General features: G+C 42.1%; 1 protein-coding gene across 1 annotated transcript; it reads right to left on the reverse strand.

The window, feature by feature from the left end:
• Nucleotides 1-1,734: 1,734 nt before the first annotated feature.
• On the reverse strand, nt 1,735-19,322 carry EMC7 (ER membrane protein complex subunit 7). Its single transcript, XM_084862393.1, has 5 exons — nt 18,991-19,322; nt 15,099-15,218; nt 11,139-11,277; nt 8,702-8,782; nt 1,735-4,224 (listed from the first exon to the last, which is right to left on the reverse strand). Exons 1-5 carry the CDS (start codon nt 19,305-19,307, stop codon nt 4,072-4,074), a joined length of 810 nt encoding a protein of 269 aa, XP_084718519.1. The 5' UTR covers nt 19,308-19,322; the 3' UTR covers nt 1,735-4,071.
• Between the last annotated feature and the right edge of the window lie 344 nt (nt 19,323-19,666).

Raw genomic sequence — 19,666 nt, forward strand, 5'->3', positions numbered from 1 at the left:
AATAAGACACTGTCCCTGCCCTTCAGGAATAGAAACTAACAGAATGAGGGACAGAGAATCACCCCACCATTGGCTTGAGATTCTCCTCCTCCCCAAGCACAAACATTTCCCTTCTTCAGGCTTCTCTCACCATCCTCTTCGGCACAGAAGAGGAAATTAGCACCAAAGTCTGAACTGCAAAGGGTAGAGTGCTTACCTGATTGAAGAGAGAGGGTGAGTGAAGAGTAACAAAATGAATCTGGATTACATGCAACGTCCCATTTAGAAGCTCTTAGGAGCACAGTCCTCTGGGATTTTTTCCCAATTTGTTCCAACTTCCTGGGCCACATGCCAGGATGTTATGCCTTTAAAAAAAAAAAGGAGTCTTGCCCCGTCTGGATATAGCCTAACTGTCCTATACCGTATCTCAAACCCTTCTCTAGGGCAGAGGTCAGGTGGTAATGAAGAAATTAGAGTTGTCAGTAGGATCCTGCAAGAACACTTTGAAAATCAAATACATAAAGTCACATACATATTCTATACAGACAACCTGAAGCAGTGAAGACAGAAAAGAGTCTCAAGTTGAGCAGCTAGTTCAGAGTCAGAGGACTGAGCACGCCATCTAGGAGCCGAGAGGCCTTCCCAAAGAGGATAAAAGGAAAAAGGCATCTTTATGCCACAGACCTCTGCTGGGCCAGACCATTTAAAGATCTGAGGCTGAACCAGAGGTGGGTAGGGAGCAAGGCAAGAGGGAAGGCAAGGCTCGTTTTTCTTCCAATTACTATATTATCACAAAAGTTCTGGAATTCTGAGGTTTCTGCCAGATTCTAGGCAACTGGCAATGATTTTCTCATAACAGTTTGTTCTAAGACCGATTAGCAGCAGGCACAGCCAGGTGGTGACCTCAGAACTCCCCCACAATGCTTTCCCTTACAGTTTGTCCTGAGAGGGCCAGGTGTGCTCTCGGATCAGGTGAATTCGGGCCTGCACTGCATCTCCAGGTACCCCCCTCCTCTGGAGCGCTCCAGCTGTGCTGTTCTTGCGGTATAACTCCTTCTCTCTTTTTTTTTCTTCTTCTTTTTAAAATATATTTTATTGATTTCTTACAGAGAGGAAGGGAGAGGAATAGAGAGTTAGAAACATTGATGAGAGAGAGTCATCGATCAGCTGACTCTTGCACCACCCCTACTGGGGATGTGCCCGAAACCAATGTACATGCCCTTGACCAGAATCGAACCTGGGACCTTTCAGTCCGCAGGCAGACGCTCTATCCACTGAGCCAAACCGGTCTCGGCATAACTCCTTCTCTTTCGTCTTGCCTCACAGGTCCCTCCTCAGGGAAGTGGCCCTCCATTTGTCCTCTACCTTCTCATCATGGCCCATGTTATGAGCTTTTATAGCACTTCCGACTTTTCCTTGAAGTACCTATTAATGTTTTCATTATACATCTGTATGAGTTTGGTCTGTTTCTTCCACTAAATTCTAAGCTCTGAGACCAGAGTTCATGTTATTTTGCCCATCATGGTGTCATCTCACCTAATAGCCCTTGGAACATATATAATAGTACCAGAGGCCCAGTGTAAGGAATTCGTGCGGAGGTGGGGAGGAGGGTGCGGGGAGGTTCAGCCCAACCTGCACCCAATTGCTCACCTGCCTGCCTGCCTGGTTACCCCTAACTCCCCCCTCACTGAAATCAATAAGACTACATTTTTAAAAAAAAAACGAGAAAGCTGGCACTGATCACTGACCATGTGATTCTTTTTTAAATATATTTTATTAATTTTTTACAGAAAAGAAGGGAGAGGGAGAGGGATAGAGAGTTAGAAACATTGATGAGAGAGAAACATCGATCAGCTGCCTCCTACATACCTCCTAATGGGGATGTGACCACAACCAAGGTACATGCCCTTGACTGGAATCGAACCCGGGACTTTTAAATCCGCAGGTCAACGCTCTATCCACTGAGCCAAACCGGTTTCGGCTTATCATATGATTCCTAAGGGTAGGAAATAACAGGCCTGGGTTAAAAGTAAGTGGAATTTTAGATCTGAGAAGGAACTTACAGATCAAATCCCAATCCTCAATTCACAGATGAGGACCCTTGAGGCCCATTTATTTATTCACTGAAAAAATATTTATTGTGTGTCTACATGCTCAATGCTGGAAATACAATGAACAAGACATGGTCCGAAGAGGGAAAGTGGCTTGCCCAAAGCCACAAAGCAAGTTAGCAGGTAAATAGGGGCTCTTCGCACTAAACCCTATTTTCTAATAATATACAATCATTTCTGTATCTGTAAGTACACTAAGCTTTGATGAAGGTTCTATGCAAAGATAAGATTTTCATATGCAAGTGATATAATAACATTCCGCAACATAAGGGATATATATGTATGTTGCCTTGCACAAAAAAAGTTGTTCTGCACAGTGACTACCCAGGTTTAATTTAGTAGATTTAAAATATTTTAAAATATGCTTAAATTTCAAAGGAGATACTACATGTAAACTGAATCTAAGGCAGGCCCTAAACAAGAGCAAAATAATATTGTCTCCAAATGGGGAATAGCAGAAAGAACTCAAGGAAGTAGGAAATATATGTATAGATGTATACATATAATATTCAGATCATGTTAGAATCTATGTAAAATAACCACACATAGATTCTTCATTAACACTTGAAATGGTAATTCCTTGGAAGTGCTTTCTAATTTCTTTGTCATAAGTCATTAGGGATTTCATATACAAATTCTGACAATCTGCTTCTTAAATTTTTTCAAGATGACTTCTGGTCATATAACTATGACTCTTACTATATTCTTTCTATTTTAAAATATAACTTTCACTTAACTAGTGTTCTAGTATTTTATTTTCAATAAATTACTCTATTTAAAAGACCTAGTTCTCACATTAATCATTCATAAAATAACCAGTTTGGTTACTTTATTGTTATAATACAAACAGAGATTTAGTTCCTCCTTTATATAATGTAAATATCCTGCATGGGGACTTACTTCTTTAAAAGAAAACTTACGTACCTCATTTCAAAATGAAAATGGCACCTATTATAAAAGGAAAAATGAGAGTTGGAACCAATCTTTTTTGAAGCTTTTTGCTGATTTAATAACCTGGAAAAAAGCAATAGGGGAGGTCTTTAATACAGGAGCGAATTTAAATAATAAGTTTTTGAGACACCCCTGATTGGAAAATAGTAATTTATATTCCAACAACTCTTGAGAATCAGAGATGGAGAGCTGAGGGAATTGAAAAGCTACTTGTGCTATACCTCTAATATTACATGAAGTTCTAAGGTTGGTTTTCTGTCCTCAGACTCTAGAAGGCTCTCCTACTGCTGCATTTCCTTCCCCTGGCCATTCACTCCCTATTACTGTTGTCCTTCTCTTCGTGGTAAACTCTGTTGAGACAGGCACCTTGAATCAATCACAGCACAAAGCTGATACTCAATAATGAATACCATAGTTGGTAAGCAGAATTTAAAAATCGATAACATGTATTCTAATTCATATATCCATACTCTGAAACGAACTATAATAATAAAAACTGAAAGTATATCAGAAACAAGTCAATCATCGGGGTATGCTAAATGGCAGGGCAGGGCTGAGAATTTTGAAGAATCTGGCTAAAATAACATGGTATATGCTGTTCTAAAAATATCAACCACTTTTTAAACAGGAAGAATCAACTTCAAGCCTCAGATAATGAAAGAAGAGAACTTTCAGGAATAAAAGAAACATTAAGTGGAAAAAAATGACAAGATAATTTTATCTCTGGGTTAAGACATTTTAATATACATAATGTATAGTACTTCATATAATTTATTAATGTCATTTACTATAGGGCACTGTAATTAATTCAGTGACATCAATATTGACCTCACACAAGGATAAAAGCTGGGTTTTCTTGTGTACCAAGTTCAAAACATGTACTGAAGAGTTATCGCACACAACAGTTATAGGAGATCAACTTTAAGGATGACTCAAGTTTACAGTAGTTGCTTCACATGGTTTTCCCTCAAGACTTGAATGCCACCCAGTGTTGCCATGTTTGTGCAAATGCCAGCTCTGGACTGCCCAACTACCTCCTTTTACCAGCCCCACTTTTGCCTGTTTTACTGCTGCTGCTGCTAGACTTGCCAGATGATTTTGAAGAGAAGAGTCTTGTCATGAACTCAGAAACATCAGGCAGTTCATGATTGGAATTCAGCATATTCATCGACTGCTCCATCTCCTGCAGGAAGAGAAAGCATAATGACATGAAAGGCACAGGGATCCCTGGGTCACTGAACAACTGACACTTCCATGAAGGAAGAAGGAAAGGAGTGGAACAAGTGAAAGGCACTGGTTCTAAGCAATGATGCACTGCTATACCCAAAAGCACTTCAGAAACCATGTTTTGTGCCTCCTTTATACCAGTACTAGAGGCCCGATGCATGAAAATTCATATAAGAGTAGGCTTTTCTCCCCGCCCCCGGATGCCAGCAGCAGCTTCCCCCAGGCACCCAGGATGCAGGCAGCTTCCCTCTGGCTGCTGGCAGGCACCTGGGACCTCGGTGGCTTCGCTCCAGCCCCAGCTTCATCTGGAATGATGTCCAGTCTAATTAGCATATTACCTTTTATTATTATAGATGCATTTTGAACCATAGTAAATGTCCAATAAATGCTTGCCTAGGGTCTGCCTCAGCTAATCCTTCCTATATAATAAAAGGCTCATATGCAAATAGACCAAACAGCAGAACAACCAAACAACTGAACAACCAGTCGTTATGATGTGCACTGACCACCAGGGGGCAGGCGCAGAACATGGCGGTGTCAGCAACAGGTGGCAGAGTATGGAACACGGCAGGTGTCAGCCACAGAAGGATGGTGGAGAAGGTGAGCGGGGTGCCAGACCAAAGCAAGGTGCCGGTTGCTATCATTGGGGCAAGCCTCTGGTGGTTACTGAAAATTCTTTGCTCCTGCGCGCCATTGTGTTCATACCCACTGCTGGCACCTAGCACTGGTCTTGATTGCTTGGCGCCATGAGTGGGTGCGAGTGGCAGCTGCCTGTCCTCATCGCCCCTCAAGGCTTCTCCACCTTCCCCTGCTCCTGAGGGGTGATCAGGACTGGCTCTTGCACCCACAGCCAGCACCAGGCACCAGTCCCAATCACTTGGCGCCATCAGTGGGTGCAAGCAGCAGCTGCCAGCCCCAATCACCCGTGAGGGCTTCTCCATCTCCCCTTGTTCCTTAGGGGCGATAAGGGCAGCAGCACCGCTTGCACCAAGTGACGGCGCCAGCCCCAATCACTCCGCGCTGTCAGCCGGTGTGAGTGAAGCTGGTGCCGTCAGCACATGGGAGTGGGGGCAGCAGGGGCCAGGTGGAGGCACAGAGGATGGGCCAAGACCCACCTCTGTGCCCACTGTAGCCCACAGTTCCTTTCAAGATGCACGAATTCATGCATTGGGCCCCTCGTGTTTTTATAAAAGGCACTAGAGGCCCAGTGCACAAAATTCATACACTCGGTGGGGCGGGTGGAGAGGGCCTTCAGCTCAGCCTGTGCCCTCTTGCAGTCTGGGAGCCCCACGATTGATTGCCCCACAGGGGGAGACCCCGCTCACTGCCGCTGGCCAGATAGCCTGGACTTCCCTCTTTGGGGCGATCACGGAGCCTCTGTGGGGGACCACCTGACAAATCGCATTGCACCTGCCTTGGCAGCAGCAGTCAGTGCTGGATCACCACGGTGCCCATGACCCAGGAGGGACTGAGAGGTCAGCAGTTCAGCCCACTTGCCAGTCCCTGCCCACCCCAGCCTGCTGCATGCGCAGCCTGGCATTCGGGCGTCCATTCAATCATTTTGGACATTACGGACCCTGGCTCTTTATATATTGGGATTTCCTCTAATGATGGACATATGTTATCATATTCCTGCCACCTTATTTGTTTCCTGATTACAATGTTTTGACAAGTGTTTTTAAACTCACACTTTCTTTAGATACATATAACCAGAACATCAATCTTTAATTACCTATCAAGATATCAGCATAATTTGGAAGAGAACAGCAGTATTTCTAAGACTTGATTCCTAAGGCCCTTAGTAATACAGTTATGTCATATGACCTGGGTAGCCTCAACTATAACATCTAAAGCAAGCAACACAAATGCTACAAACAAGTTACTGGCAGGACAGAATAAGGGTTTGACACTTTTATTTTGAGGTCTGTCTTCCCCTTTATTAAGCCAAAAACCCGCAAGTACTGTTCCACTTTTGCAATATTATTGATATTATAACGTCTGCTTCATTTGAATTTTATGTGGCATTCCAAAAGTGAATTTAAAACGGTAAGATCAGATATGAAAAAAATAGCAAATACTATATTACCTATCACTTAAAATTTAATACCTTTTGGGTATTAGCTTGGACTTTCTCCCCAAAGGAAGAATTTATACATAGGTTTTCAAGGAGAAAGTGCTTTACAAATAAGGTCAGGAAAAGAAACATTATAAATATAAATCAAATATGTTTAATGTGTCCTAATAATAAAGAATTAAATGTATATGGTAATAAGTCTTGAGTCCCTGCAAAAATATATCAACTCTATTTTTTTTAAATATATTTTTATTGATTTCAAAGAGGAAGGGAGAGGGAAAGAGATGAAACATCAATTCTGAGAGAGAATAATCGATTGGCTGCCTCCTGCACACCCCACATTGGAGATCGAGCCCACAACCTAGGCATGTGCCCTTGACTGGAATCGAGCCTGGGACCCTTCAGTCCGCAGGCTGATGTCCAAACCAGCTAGGGCTCAACTCTATTTTTTAATCTGTTCAATTCTGAAGCTCTTCTTTTTTTTTATTCTGAGATTACATTTATTAAAGATGAGGACAATGAAACAAGGAATAGCTTAGGACAGAAGAAGTAACAGAAGAACCTAGGCAGGGCTGCTTTGGCTCAATAAGAAGTCAGAAAAAGGGGGGCTTGGAGAAAGGTTCAGGGGATTAGTCCAGCATGAGCTGCCACTGACCATTGCTCCCCTGGTTGCAAATTTCATGGGGACCCTTAGAGTTTACACATGTGTCAAACACAAGGCCCGCGGGCCAAATCCAGCCCGCCAGGCCTTGCAATGTGGCCCGCACCGCGCTGTCATCACTGCACTCCGCTGTCAGTTTATGACATTGTCAGTTTATGACTGTTCAGTAAACCATTCGGCCCGCGATTTAGGCTGGATTTTAGATTTTGGCCCCTTCTCTAATTGAGTTCGACACCCCTAGTTTAGAAGGTGCATGCCTGAGAGAGAAGGTGAAGAAAAGACACAGGCATGCTCCTGGGAGAGGGAGCACACCTGAAGCTCTTGAATGAACAACTTTTTATATTGCTTACCATGTGAAAAGTACTTTGCAAGTAAATTAATTTTTAATCCAATATGACTTTTAATGCTGTATCTGTTGATGCCACAGAGAGTTAAGTGGCTTAACAGATACAAGGAATCTATAGGATGTACACTTTCTGACCAACAATGAAGCAGAGATGCCAAAATTTAGCAATAAAATATTATAAGACATTATAAAGCTTTCTTTTTCCACAAAGCTTTTTCTGTCATTGCAACTTGGAATAAAATGTCTCACCTTCTACAGAAGTTATTATCTTAGCAAACATTTTTATTTATTATATGTTTATCTTAGCAAGAAGAATTTTTACAAATTCATTCAATTTCCCACACTATATTTAACTGGATTATGAACTTATTGATGACAGAGATGACATAATAACTCATTTGCATATTCCCCAGTATCAAGAACCTAGAATTAGTAAATGTTTTTCAGCAATGAATAAGATATCAACACATCAATACATTAATTAATTATAGCCGAAACCGGTTTGGCTCAGTGGTAGAGTGTCGGCCTGCGGACTGAAGGGTCCCAGGTTCGATTCCGATCAAGGGCATGTGCATTGGCTGTGGGCATATCCCCGGTGGGGGGTGTGCAAGAGGCAGCTGGTCAATGTTTCTCTCTCATCGACGTTTCTAGCTCTCTATCTCTCTCCCTTACTCTCTGTAAGAAAAATCAATAAAATATATATATTTTTTAAATACATTAATTAATTATAATGGGAAAACTTGGAACTAAGAAGATATTTATTGATTAGTTTAAGTGGAAGAATGGACAATGATTTTTAAAAAACTGAAGATTTTATATGGAAGCCAATTTAAAAGAGACAAAGCTGTGGCACTAAACTTGAAGCATCCTACGCGTATCTCCCCAGTCCAGTTTTGTGATACAAAGTCTAAAAGCCACTATTCTATTTTCAACCTTAGTCTATTCAAATTTTTTTCATGTGTGTGAACACATAAACTAAATGTGTACTCTAAAGAGTTTTATAAAGTAAAAACAGAATATAGGAAGCTATCATTTTGCAAAATATTTGGGTTGAGAATACCAGGATTATTACACATTTCAACTCTATAACAAGTGAGGCACAGAGTCTAATACTAAGAATGTTTTAGCTATATGAAGAGACACCAGCTTTTATTAAGCTGAAACAACTGAATTTATCTGGTGCAATGGTAATGACTATCTAAATGCCAGGGACATAATACTGTATTAGCACAACCTCTAGATGAATTTGGCTTGGGAATTAGGATAAAGCTGAAAGATCCAAGCCACCCAGCCACTGGTGGACCAGGCATCAGAATATAGTTCAAAAACCCACAGCTAGGCAATCATCTTACCCGTCTCATGTCAGGATCACTTGTGTTGACCACTTTGGGCAGAAGTACAAATATCAACAATGGAAGAACCATCATCATAACCTGTGAGAGGGAAAAAAAAATCAGAAAATGTTTCTTTCCACTTAACAGTAGAGCAAAATGTGCATCTAATCAATGATAAAATTAAAGATTTAAATGTTGTATTTATATATATAAAACCTAATATGCGAATAGACAGAATAGAAGAACAACCTAACAACTGGTTGCTATGATGTGTGCTGATCACCAGGGAGCGTGCACAGAACATAGTGAAGCAAGTGAGAGGTGGCATCAGACCAGAGCGGAGCACCAGCTGCTGTCATTGTGGTGAGCCTCTGGTGGTTACTGAAAATTCTTTGCTCCAGCATGCTGCTGTTCCACCAGGTGCTTGCACCTGCTGGCAGCACCAGTCCCACTTGTACCCGCTGCCAGCGTCAGAGCTGCTGCTCATACCCGCTGCCGGCACCCGGCACCAATCTCTCGGCACCATCAGCAGGAGTGAGCATCAGCTTCAGGCCCCAATCACCCCTCAGGGCTTCTCCACCTTCCCCTGCTCCTGAGGGGCAATTGGGGCCAGCAGCTGCCTCTCACACCCACTGCAGTTGCCAGCCTGAATCACTCCGTGCCGTCAATGGGAGAGGGCCGGTGCCAACAGCGTGTGAGAATGGTGGTGGCAGGAGAGGGGCTGCCAGAAAACAGGGGATTGGGGACTGTGGCAGGAGGGGCTAGATAGGGGTGCAGAAAATGGGCTGAGACCCAACCCTGTGCCCACCGCAGCCTTGCAACCCATAGTTCCTTTGAATGTGCACGAATTCATGCACTGGGCCTCTAGTATAGAATAAACTAGTAGCAACCACCTCAATTCTCCTGAACCAGCTTTGCTGATAACACGGTACTCATCAATGTCTGACTGTTGCAGAATATAAAAGCCTTGTCTATATGTATGTGTTTGGATTTTATATTCAATAGATACCTTACTCTGAGTTTGTGCCATCTACCATTTTGTTGTTTATAGCTTTAGTTAACACAACTAGTTTGGTCTTAGGTGACCCTGCTAGTGGTTCTCAACCTGTGGATTGCAACTGCTGCTGTAGAGTCTAAGACCATCGGAAAACACAGATATTTACATTACTATTCATTAACAGTAGCAAAATTACAGTTATGAAGTTGCAACAAAAATAATTTTATGGTTGGGGGTCACCACAACATGAGGAACTGTATTAAAGGGTCACGGCATTAGAAAGGTTGAGAACCACTGCTCTAGAGCAATATATTTCTAGGCAACTATTTTAGCAGATCAAAAGATGTCTTAGAAGCTTATAGCTTTGGATATGCTTCCATGAATTTCATTAATTAGAATATAGCCCTGACCGGGTACCTCAGTTAGTTGGAGCATTGACCCAATACACCAAAGTTATGGGTTCGGTCTCCCATCAGAGCACATACTAGAATCAACCAACGAAAACATCAATGAGTGGAACAATAGATCAATGTTTTTCTCTCTCAAATCAATTTAAAAATAATAATAATAATAATAAAAGAAATTGGAGCCCTAGCCACTTTAGCTTAGTGGATAGAGAGTCAACTGTGGATTAAAGGGTCCCAAGTTTGATTCCGGTCAAGAACACATGCCCGGGTTGCAGGTTCCATCCCGGGGAGTGTGTGTGTGTGTGTGTGTGTGTGTGTGTGTGTGTGTGTGCAGGAGGCAGCCAATCAATGATTCTCTCTCATCACTGATGTTTCTATCTATCTCTCTCTCTCTCTTCCTTCCTCTCTGAAATTAATATATATATATATATATATATATATATATATATATATATTTTTTTTTTTTTTTAAATAAAGAAATTGAAACATGAAGTCTCATTGCTGATTTCTCCTATCTACTCTATCCTTCTGTTTCTTTATCCCTGATAGGAGATTCTAGGTACTAATTTATTCCTTTCTAGAGGATATACAGTCCTAAACATTCCTATTGGTAATCTGAATAGCTATCAGCAAAGAATGATCAAAACTTAGACAATTCTAACAATAACTCAACTTTCAAAAGCAGCAAAAAAAGTCAATTTACCTCTAAAGAATGTACTCTGTTAGTGTTTTTTCTTAATTCTTTTCTATTGACTTGAGCAAGAGAGGAATGGGGGGGAGGGGTAATAAATACTGGTTACCTCCCACAAGAGCCCAGACAAGAGGATTGAACCCACAACCTGGGTATGTGCCCTGACTGGAAATTACAATGTCAAATCTACCATGCAATTCTCATTATATTCTTTTCATTAAATATTCCTCAAACCCACTAATTATACTTTCACTCAACAATCTGATGTCAGCTTTCTATCTCATAAGTGTTAAAAGTTTTCAACTGCTTAGAAGCAAATGAGAGATTAGTAAAGATACTTTGTTATAACCTGATACATACCATTGGGTTCATCAGAAAGTCTGTCCAGCCCCATGATTCCCTTTTAATAAAGTAAGAAGGTGGGCCTGAAGATTTCATTTGAAGCGGATAGGGCAGTCTGACCACTTCTGATGTTTTAATATAATTCACATATCTTGCTCTGATAAAACAACATGAAAAATCAGTAGTTCTACTAAAAACATTACTAGTTCAAAGAACTGCCTATAAGCAATGGTTTATAATTACCTATAGCTTTTCCCAAATACTTAGATATCTAAACTTTTGACTTGAAAGTCTGATCAAAGTAGCTTTACATATGTCTAAAATATTTAGCAAAATGTAAAGAAAAAACACAAGACTTGGAATCAAGCTACACATTTAAAAGAAATAGCGATACATATTTTATCCAGCATTCTAAGGTTTTACATTCGGCCAAAATGTCAGAAGTGAAAGTCTCACTTATACTTTAAACTAACTTACCAAGTATGCTTATAAAGCATTGGTCAAGAATATTAGGATCTTTTTTAAAAAAAAACGTTTTTTATTGATTTTAGAGAGAAAAGGGCAAGGGAAAGGGAAAGAGGAGGGAGAAAGAGAAACACTGATTGGCTGCCTCCCACAAAAAAACCAACTGGGGATTGAACCCAAAACCTGTGTATGTGCCCTGACCGGGAATTGAACCAGCAACTTTTGGTGCATGGGACAATGCTCAACCAATTGAACCACACAAGCCAGGGCAAGAATATTAGGATCTTATACGAATCCCACTTGATAAGGTCCTTGTTTTCTTTTTATCTATGCTTTAGGCATCCAATCATTAGGAATAGATCTGAGAATAAGAATCCCATTGCTAAAAAAAAAAAAAAAAAGAATCCCATTGCTGCAACCAGTCCTTAAATGCTAAAGCAGGAAGTACTCTTTCCCCGAGGTAAAAAAGCAAATAAAACTTCCATATTTAGAAAAATATTTCTATTTGCTTAGACTACAAATTCAAAATTCAAACAGAGTAAAAAGAATAAAAATCATTTAGTTTTTAACAGGCAAGTATTCCCTTTTAACAATTCTCATCCCCTCCAGAATTCAGTATTTGCTATCTAAAAAGTTTTTTAAGGGTGGAGGGAGGCAATGGGGGAAACGAGGGACATCCCCATTCCCATCCCCTCCCCAGGCCTTCATCCCACTGTTGTCTGTGTCCATGAGTTACGTATGCATGCATATTAGTTTCTTTGGTTGATCTCTTCTCTCCTCCTCCCTCTCAGGGAATCCTCAGTCTGTTGCATGCTTCCATATCTCTGGATCTATTTTGTTTGTCAGTTTATTTTGTTCATTAGATTCCACATATAAGTGAGGGGGGAAAGTTTTCTAACCTGTATATAATGTATACTGTAATCTACATATTCTACCATCTCCAAGCTTGCAATTCAAAATGTGTAAAAGTCATGATAAGTCTTTTAAGATTTAATTTACATACTAGAATTTTACCTGTACATTTTTTTTAAATCTTTATGTCCCTAAAAAGAATGAGAAAGTTGATACCTAATGAGGTTCATGTACTTTAAAGCAATCCATTTATCATTTAGTTCATCAGATTATTTATGAACATATTTGCAAGGTATTAGCTTCAATTCAAGCTTCACTTTTGCTCTAAATAGCCAACATCAAGAAATATGATTAGAATTTGGACAAAGTAGAATAATCTAAGATAAAAACTGAACTTCGAAAAGAGAGGAATTTGTTTCTAAATAATGTATTTTTAGCCCTGGCTGGTTTGGCTCAGTGGATAGGATGTTGGTCTGCAAACTAAAAGTCCTGGGTTCAATTCTGGTCAAGGGCACATGCCGGGTTTCAGGCTTGGTCCCCAGTGGGGGGCATGCAGGAGGCAGCCAACCAATGATTCATTCTCATCATTGATGTTTCCATCTCTCTTTCTCCCCCTCTCCCTTCTTCTCTGAAATCAATTTAAAAAAAAATTCTTAATGCATTTTTAATGACATCTTGATATTGGTTTCGTTATAACATTAAGAACTTAGCCTAAACTGGTTTGACTCAGTGGATAGAGCGTCGGTCTCGGACTAAGGGGTCCCAGGTTCAATTCCAGTCAAGGGCATGTACATTGGTTGCAGGTGCATCCCCGGTAGGGGGTGTGCAGGAGACAGCTGGTCCATGTTTCTCTCTCATCGATGTTTCTAACTCTCTACCCCTCTCCCTTCCTCTCTGTAAAAAAATCAATAAAATATATAATTTAAAAAAACTTAAAATACTATGGAATAACTGTCTCTGTTCACTATACATGCTAAAAGAGAGAAAGAAAATCCTACATGTCTTTCAGTAGGAGCTGGTTATGAAAATGATGGCAAATCAACTCATGGTCTAATATGCAGCTGATATAAAGGATAAGAAGGCTCTGTGTGTTACTCTATTTGAATTATAGCATGTTTACATATCATACTTTAAAAACTTTTAACTAAAAAAAAGCATAAAAAAAAAGTAAAACATTTTAAAAGTAAACACTAATTCAACTGTAAATATTATGGTATTAAGTGAACATATCTCTATGTCATCTCAATTTGGAGTAGCTATAAATCAACCTGAACAGGGGCTTGGCACATACTGAAAAGGTCAGTAATAAAATGTAGCTCCTCTAACCCCCAAATTATTTTTGCCATTACATGACTCTTGCTTTATTACAGCAACATGCAATAATTTTGTGATAGCTCAAACAAAGAAGAGATATTAGCATTTAAAGCTGTTTCATATTTGTTAATTATACCTCAATAAAGCTAGAAAAATAAATATATAAAATTGCTTCATATACTTCCTGGTGAGATTAGACAAAAAGAATACAATAATAAAACAAATAAATATATTGGAGGTTATAACAAAAGGCTGAATGAATCTGAATATTATGGATATCTACACAACCAATTCCAACTGCAAATGTATTTGTGGTATTCCATATTCACAGCCTGAATTAATCCAAAATTCTTTTCACCTCAAATTCTGAAATTTTTCCTAGTCTGTCAGCCTCTAACACTGTGCTTTTCTTTTTCTTCTTATGATCTCATTTAAAAATAAAATTAAAAATTCTACAATATGGCCGAAACCGGTTTGGCTCAGTGGTAGAGAGTCGGTCTGCTGACTGAAAGGTCCCAGGTTCTATTCCGGTTAAGGGCATGTACATTGGTTGCAGGCACATCCCCGATAGGGGGTGTGCAAGAGGCAACTGGTCGATGTTTCTCTCTCATCGATGTTTCTAGCTCTCTCTCTCTCCCTTCCTCTCTGTAAGAAATCAATAAAATATATATTTTTTTAAAACACACAAAAAAAACCTCTACAATATAATCTATTATTATCCCAAAAGATACTGAATTTCCATTGCACATTAAATATTCCAAAAAATAATAATAGAAATGTCTAGGTCAACACACTATGAAATAGGTACTAAGATATTATCAAAATATCCCAATGGCTCTGGCCAGTTTAGCTCAGTGGATAGAGCATCGACCTATGGAATAAAGGGTTCTGGGTTCAATTCCAGTCAAGGTCACAGGCCAGAGGGGCTCGATCCCCAGTCGGGGGCATGTGGGAAGCAGCCAATCAATGATTCTCTCTCATCATTGGTGTTTCTATCTTTCCCTCTCCCTTCCTCTCTGAAATAAATTTTAAAAATAATAATAATAAATAAAAGATTTACTCTCTCAAAAAAATCCCAATGGAAAACAGCTGATTAATAATATTTCAATTTAGAAAAATTAAATTATTCCCAACTTTAATCACGTTTCATTTACAACTTCCACAGTGCTTTTGTTATATAGTAAGCAATCTTATCTCTTCTCTATATAATCACATTAAGACATTTACAATAATTTTTAAACCAGAGCAGAAGGAAGTTCAATTTTACAATATTATCAATCCTCAGATTAAAACAATTTAAGTAATACTGTAGCCCACACTTTGGTAAAAATTAAATCAGTTGCTGACCTCATTTTTCCTTTTGAAGTAATATCCACTCGGATGGGATCAAACCTGTAAGCAGGAGATATAACTTCCACCACATAGGATCCAGAGGGTACATCATGAACCACAAAACTCCCATCTGTCCTGGAAAAATGAAAATCACATTTAGTCACTTCTGATCAATAGCTTATTCTTTTCTAATGTTTTAGATCATCTTGTTAACCCACAAACCAACTCCCCCAAGAATGACATTCAGAGCAATTAGAAAAAAATACTCCCAAATTAGCAAGAGTTGCCCATGCTTCAGCTTCCATAATTACACTGAATGGGTTCTGAAAATACCCCAGACCCTCCACAGAGGCAGAGAACCCCGACATAGAAAGTACTTCTATTCCCTCTGAGGACAGAGATAACAGGCACAGAAGCACAGTTCCTGTTCTGAAGCCATGTGTTCATTCAAGGGAAACAATCAATATGCATTACTAGAGGCCCGTGCACCAGCGGGGTCCCTCGGTGTGGCCTGCAGGGATGGGGCAGAAACTGCAGTCCAACATACCCCCAAGGAACGTAGTAGTGCGTGAAGCGGCAGGCACACTGCCACTCACCCTGGCCCTGCTGTGCCTGCTGCCGCTGCCGCCGCCACCGCCCACTAGGTTCGCTGCCACTCCACTGCAGACTCCGAGCGCCCACCCTAGGGCAATACCGAGCACCCATGACCGAGAAGCAGCTGTGGAATTGTGCCCAATCAGTCCCGATGCTGGTCCGATTCCAGCAGTCTGAATGGGGTCGGGGCACGCAGGGGGTGTGTCCACCGGAGAGGCTTGCGCTGCCCCAGCTGCACTAGCCAGCCACTGACCTGATCACCCTCAACTGCCCCCCTCCGCCAGACTCATTGCCCCCAAATGCCCCCCACAGGCCTGCTTGCCCCCAACTTCCCCCTCCTCCCATCTGCCCACTCCCTGCCGGCCTGCTCACCCACAACTGCCCCCTCAACTGCTTCCCCACCTACCTGATTGCCCCCAACTGCCCCCCTGCCAGTACGATTGTCCCCAACTGCCCCCAACAGGCCTGCTTGCCCCCAACTGCCCCTCGCCAGCCTGCTCACCCACAACTGCCCCCCACCACCATCTGCTCACCCCCTGTGCCCTGTCAGCCTGATCGCCCCTACAGCCTCTGCCTTAGCCCGCCACCATGACTATCCAGAAGGACATGCAGAAGGTCTCCCGGAAGGTCTCTTGGTCTAATTAGCATATTACCCTTTTTTTAGTATAGATTTATTTTGTTAATCCTCACTTTAGAATTATTTTTTCCATTGATTTTTTTAGAGAGCGTGGAAGGGAGGGAGGGAGAGAGGAAAAGGGTAGGATGATGAAAGACATACATAGATGTGAAAGAGACACATTGACTGGTTGCCTCCTACACTCACCCCAACCAGGACCTGGTATTGAACCTGCAACCCAGGTACATGCCCTTGATCTTGAATCGAACCCAAGACCTTCCGGTGCACAGGCCAATGCTCTAATCACTTAGCAACACTGACCAGGGCCATAAAAACATTTTTAAGATAAGTAGGAAAACATAAAAATTGACTGGGTATTAGTAGATGAAGTTATGGTATTAATAATTTTGTTGAATCAATAATGGTGTTATTTTTTTAAGACTATCTTCTAGAGATACGAAATAATGTTTTTATAAGTGAAATCATATCATCTTTAGGATCATATTTAAATAGCCTAGGAAAAAACAAATGAAGTATAGAGGACACATTAAACAAACAGTAGATTGTGATAGGTACCTAAGGATTTACTAAGCCATTCTGTTTATTTTAGTTCATGTCTATAAAGGAAAGTATAGTACATTATCTTCCTGACAAAAATTGAAAACTGCCGCCTTAGCTGGTTTGGTTCAGTGGATGTATATAAATTATGGTTCATATACATAGTAATAAAAGCAAGAAGTGGCATGGGGAGTCCTCAAGCCAAACTCCTTTCATCTCTACTAACCAAGTCCCAAATAACCTCCAATAAGCATAAATAGAAATCAAAACTGCATGCTGGTTATGCATAACAGGTACAAGACAAATTACCTATCTCTTTTCCAAGAAGTTTGCCTGGACAAACTCCTTATATTAATTCTTAAACTTTCTACACACAAATGTAAAAACATAAAATGGTATCAGGAGCTGCTCACAAAATAGTAAGCAAAAACAAAAAAAAGCAGGTTACAAAGTGTATATGTTGTATTTTACTATTAAAAATATAGAAATATGACTCCAAAAAGGCTGGAAAAGACACAATGAAATATTAAGGTTTGTTATCTCTACTTTATTATTTATATTTTCCTCAATACATGTTACTTAGATGTTATTTTTAAATGGAAATAATAAATGCTTTGAAAAATAATTGTATACTGCAGCAGAAACAGGCCAAATAGCCAAGTAAGGTTAATTTTCCAAAGCTTAATGAAAACTTTATCATAAAAACATTATTTAGGGTAAACCTAAAGAATACCCTAATGTCAGATCTTTAATGACAAATAGCATTAAAGTAATGGTTGTAAGCTTCTTGTCATTATTTATTAATCTAAGGTTGAAATTCTCATTCAAATACATCTGAATGATCTGAATATTTGCAAATCAAATTTAGAATTCAATGTCCACATTTAACTGGTTTGGTTTTCAGATACTGCGTGGTGGTGTACAAACCCACCAGATAAACACTTCCTCTCCTAGATTTTTTTTTTTTTTTGTACAGAGAGGAAGGGAGAGAGATAGAGAGTTAGAAACATCGATGAGAGAGAGTCATCGATCAGCTGCCTCTTGCACACCCCCTACTGGGGATCTGCCCGCAACCAAGGTACATGCCCTTGACCGAAATTGAACCCGGGACCCTTCAGTCCCCAAGCCGACGCTCTATCCATTGAGCCAAACCGGTCCCGGCCCTCTCCTAGATATTTTCTTTCAGTTCGCGGTTTCCCTTTCCAAGCAGCGATTAAAAGGATTTAAAACATCACATTTGTTGTCTAGACATCCGAAAAGCGGGCTGCCTCAACACGAGAGCGCTAATAAATTCAACACGTCTTTTAAGATAGGTTGAAATCCCATTTCTGCTAACTGCTAGAGAGGACAGAAGCATGTAAGCAACACAGAGAAACCCTAGTCTTATACATAAACGCCGAGTGCGAGGTTGCCAATCCCACGATGAATTCAAGTGTGAAAAAAAGAACAACCGCCCAACCTCCAGGCGAAAAGGGTGCTTTGATTAGGGACTTCGGGGCCTATTAACTTTAGAAGCAGCATCAGCCTCCCAATCGATGTCATCACTAGAAGCCCGTTGGGCTTTCATAATTCCCTCTTGCTTAGCATCTTTCTACACAACATCAAGCTGAGAGAGAGAGAGAGAGAGAGAGAGAGAGAGGGGGGGGGGGGGGGAGGGAGGAGAAGGGAGGGAGGGAGGAGAAGGGAGGGAGGGAGGAGAAGGGAGGGAGGGAGAAGAAGGGAGGGAGGAAGGGAGGGAGGGAGGGAGGGAGAGAGAGAGAGAGAATGCAAAAAAGGCCAGATTCCAGGGAAGCCAGATGAAACTCAAAGGAAAGAATTCAGCAAGCGGCACCTAATGGTCCCTCGCCGGAGTGCTGGTCCCCAGACAGGGCCCAATGGAGTGAATGCAACCGCCCCGGCCCCGGCCCCGGCCCCGGCCCCGGCTCCGGCCCCGGCCCCGGCCCAGCACCTGCCGGCGCGTTTCGGAGCCGCGGGCCCGGGAGGGGCAGCGTCTGCCCTCCTAGCAAGGTCTGCGGGCGCAGACCGCTGGGGAGCCCGCCCCTCCACCCGCCGACAGCAACGCCGCCACGTCCTGACACTTAGCTCTCCGGGGGGGGTGTCCCCCTCCGGCTTCCATCCCAACGCCCTCGGGACGCTCACTTCAGGAAGCCGACGTGCTCCTCTCCGTCCACCAGCACTCGGGCCGCCGAGATCCAGTCCTGAGGCTTCACTCCGGGGACCACCGCGCGCCCCTCGATCTTGAAGCGATCTCCTAGGCCGGCCCCAGCCCCCGCCGGGCCCTCGGCGGCAGCGCCGGGCGCCTCCGAGCCGCGGGCTCTCCCTGCCAGCTGCAGCAGCAGCAGGGCGCACAGCAAGACCCACCGGGTGGCCGCCATGACAGCAGCTCTCCACGGTCCGACCCGCGGCCCCGGAAGCCCTCCCCCGTCTCCCAGGCACCGCGCCGCCTGCTGCGTCATCACAGCGCGCCCGGCCTCGGCGCGAGTTGCGGGCTCAAACCCGGAAGCTTTGGCCAATCGACTTGCGAGGCGGAGACGAGGCGGACGCACCCCGCGCTCCTGATTGGCCCGCGGGCTAAGGAGCTTGTCAAGGGAAAGGACCGCCCCCTCAAGGACGGTGGTGCCAAGCGTGTTGCTGTGGTAACCGCCGAGGTTTGGGACCACTCGGGAATGATGGAGGGTAAGACAGAGAGGGCCGAGGGGCTGAAGGAGTGTCTGCAAATGAGGCGGAGGCTTCGGAAGACAGAGATCCAGAAAAAAAAAAGCAACACACGTTTAAAACAATTTCTAGAGATTCCCCAAGACGTACGAGATGAAAA

The sequence above is a fragment of the Pipistrellus hanaki genome, assembly GCF_964339955.1.
Source record: "Pipistrellus hanaki genome assembly, chromosome: 1".
In the NCBI taxonomy this organism is placed as follows: Eukaryota; Metazoa; Chordata; class Mammalia; order Chiroptera; family Vespertilionidae; genus Pipistrellus; species Pipistrellus hanaki.

Coding starts and splice junctions, on each gene's coding strand:
- EMC7 (XM_084862393.1), bottom strand. CDS start 19,307: ATGACGCAGCAGGCGGCGCGGTGCCTGGGAGACGGGGGAGGGCTTCCG. Junction 15,219..18,990: donor GAGCACGTCGGCTTCCTGAA/GTGAGCGTCCCG, acceptor TCATTTTTCCAG/GACAGATGGGAGTTTTGTGG. Junction 11,278..15,098: donor ACTTCAAAAGGAAAAATGAG/GTCAGCAACTGA, acceptor TTGTTTTATCAG/AGCAAGATATGTGAATTATA.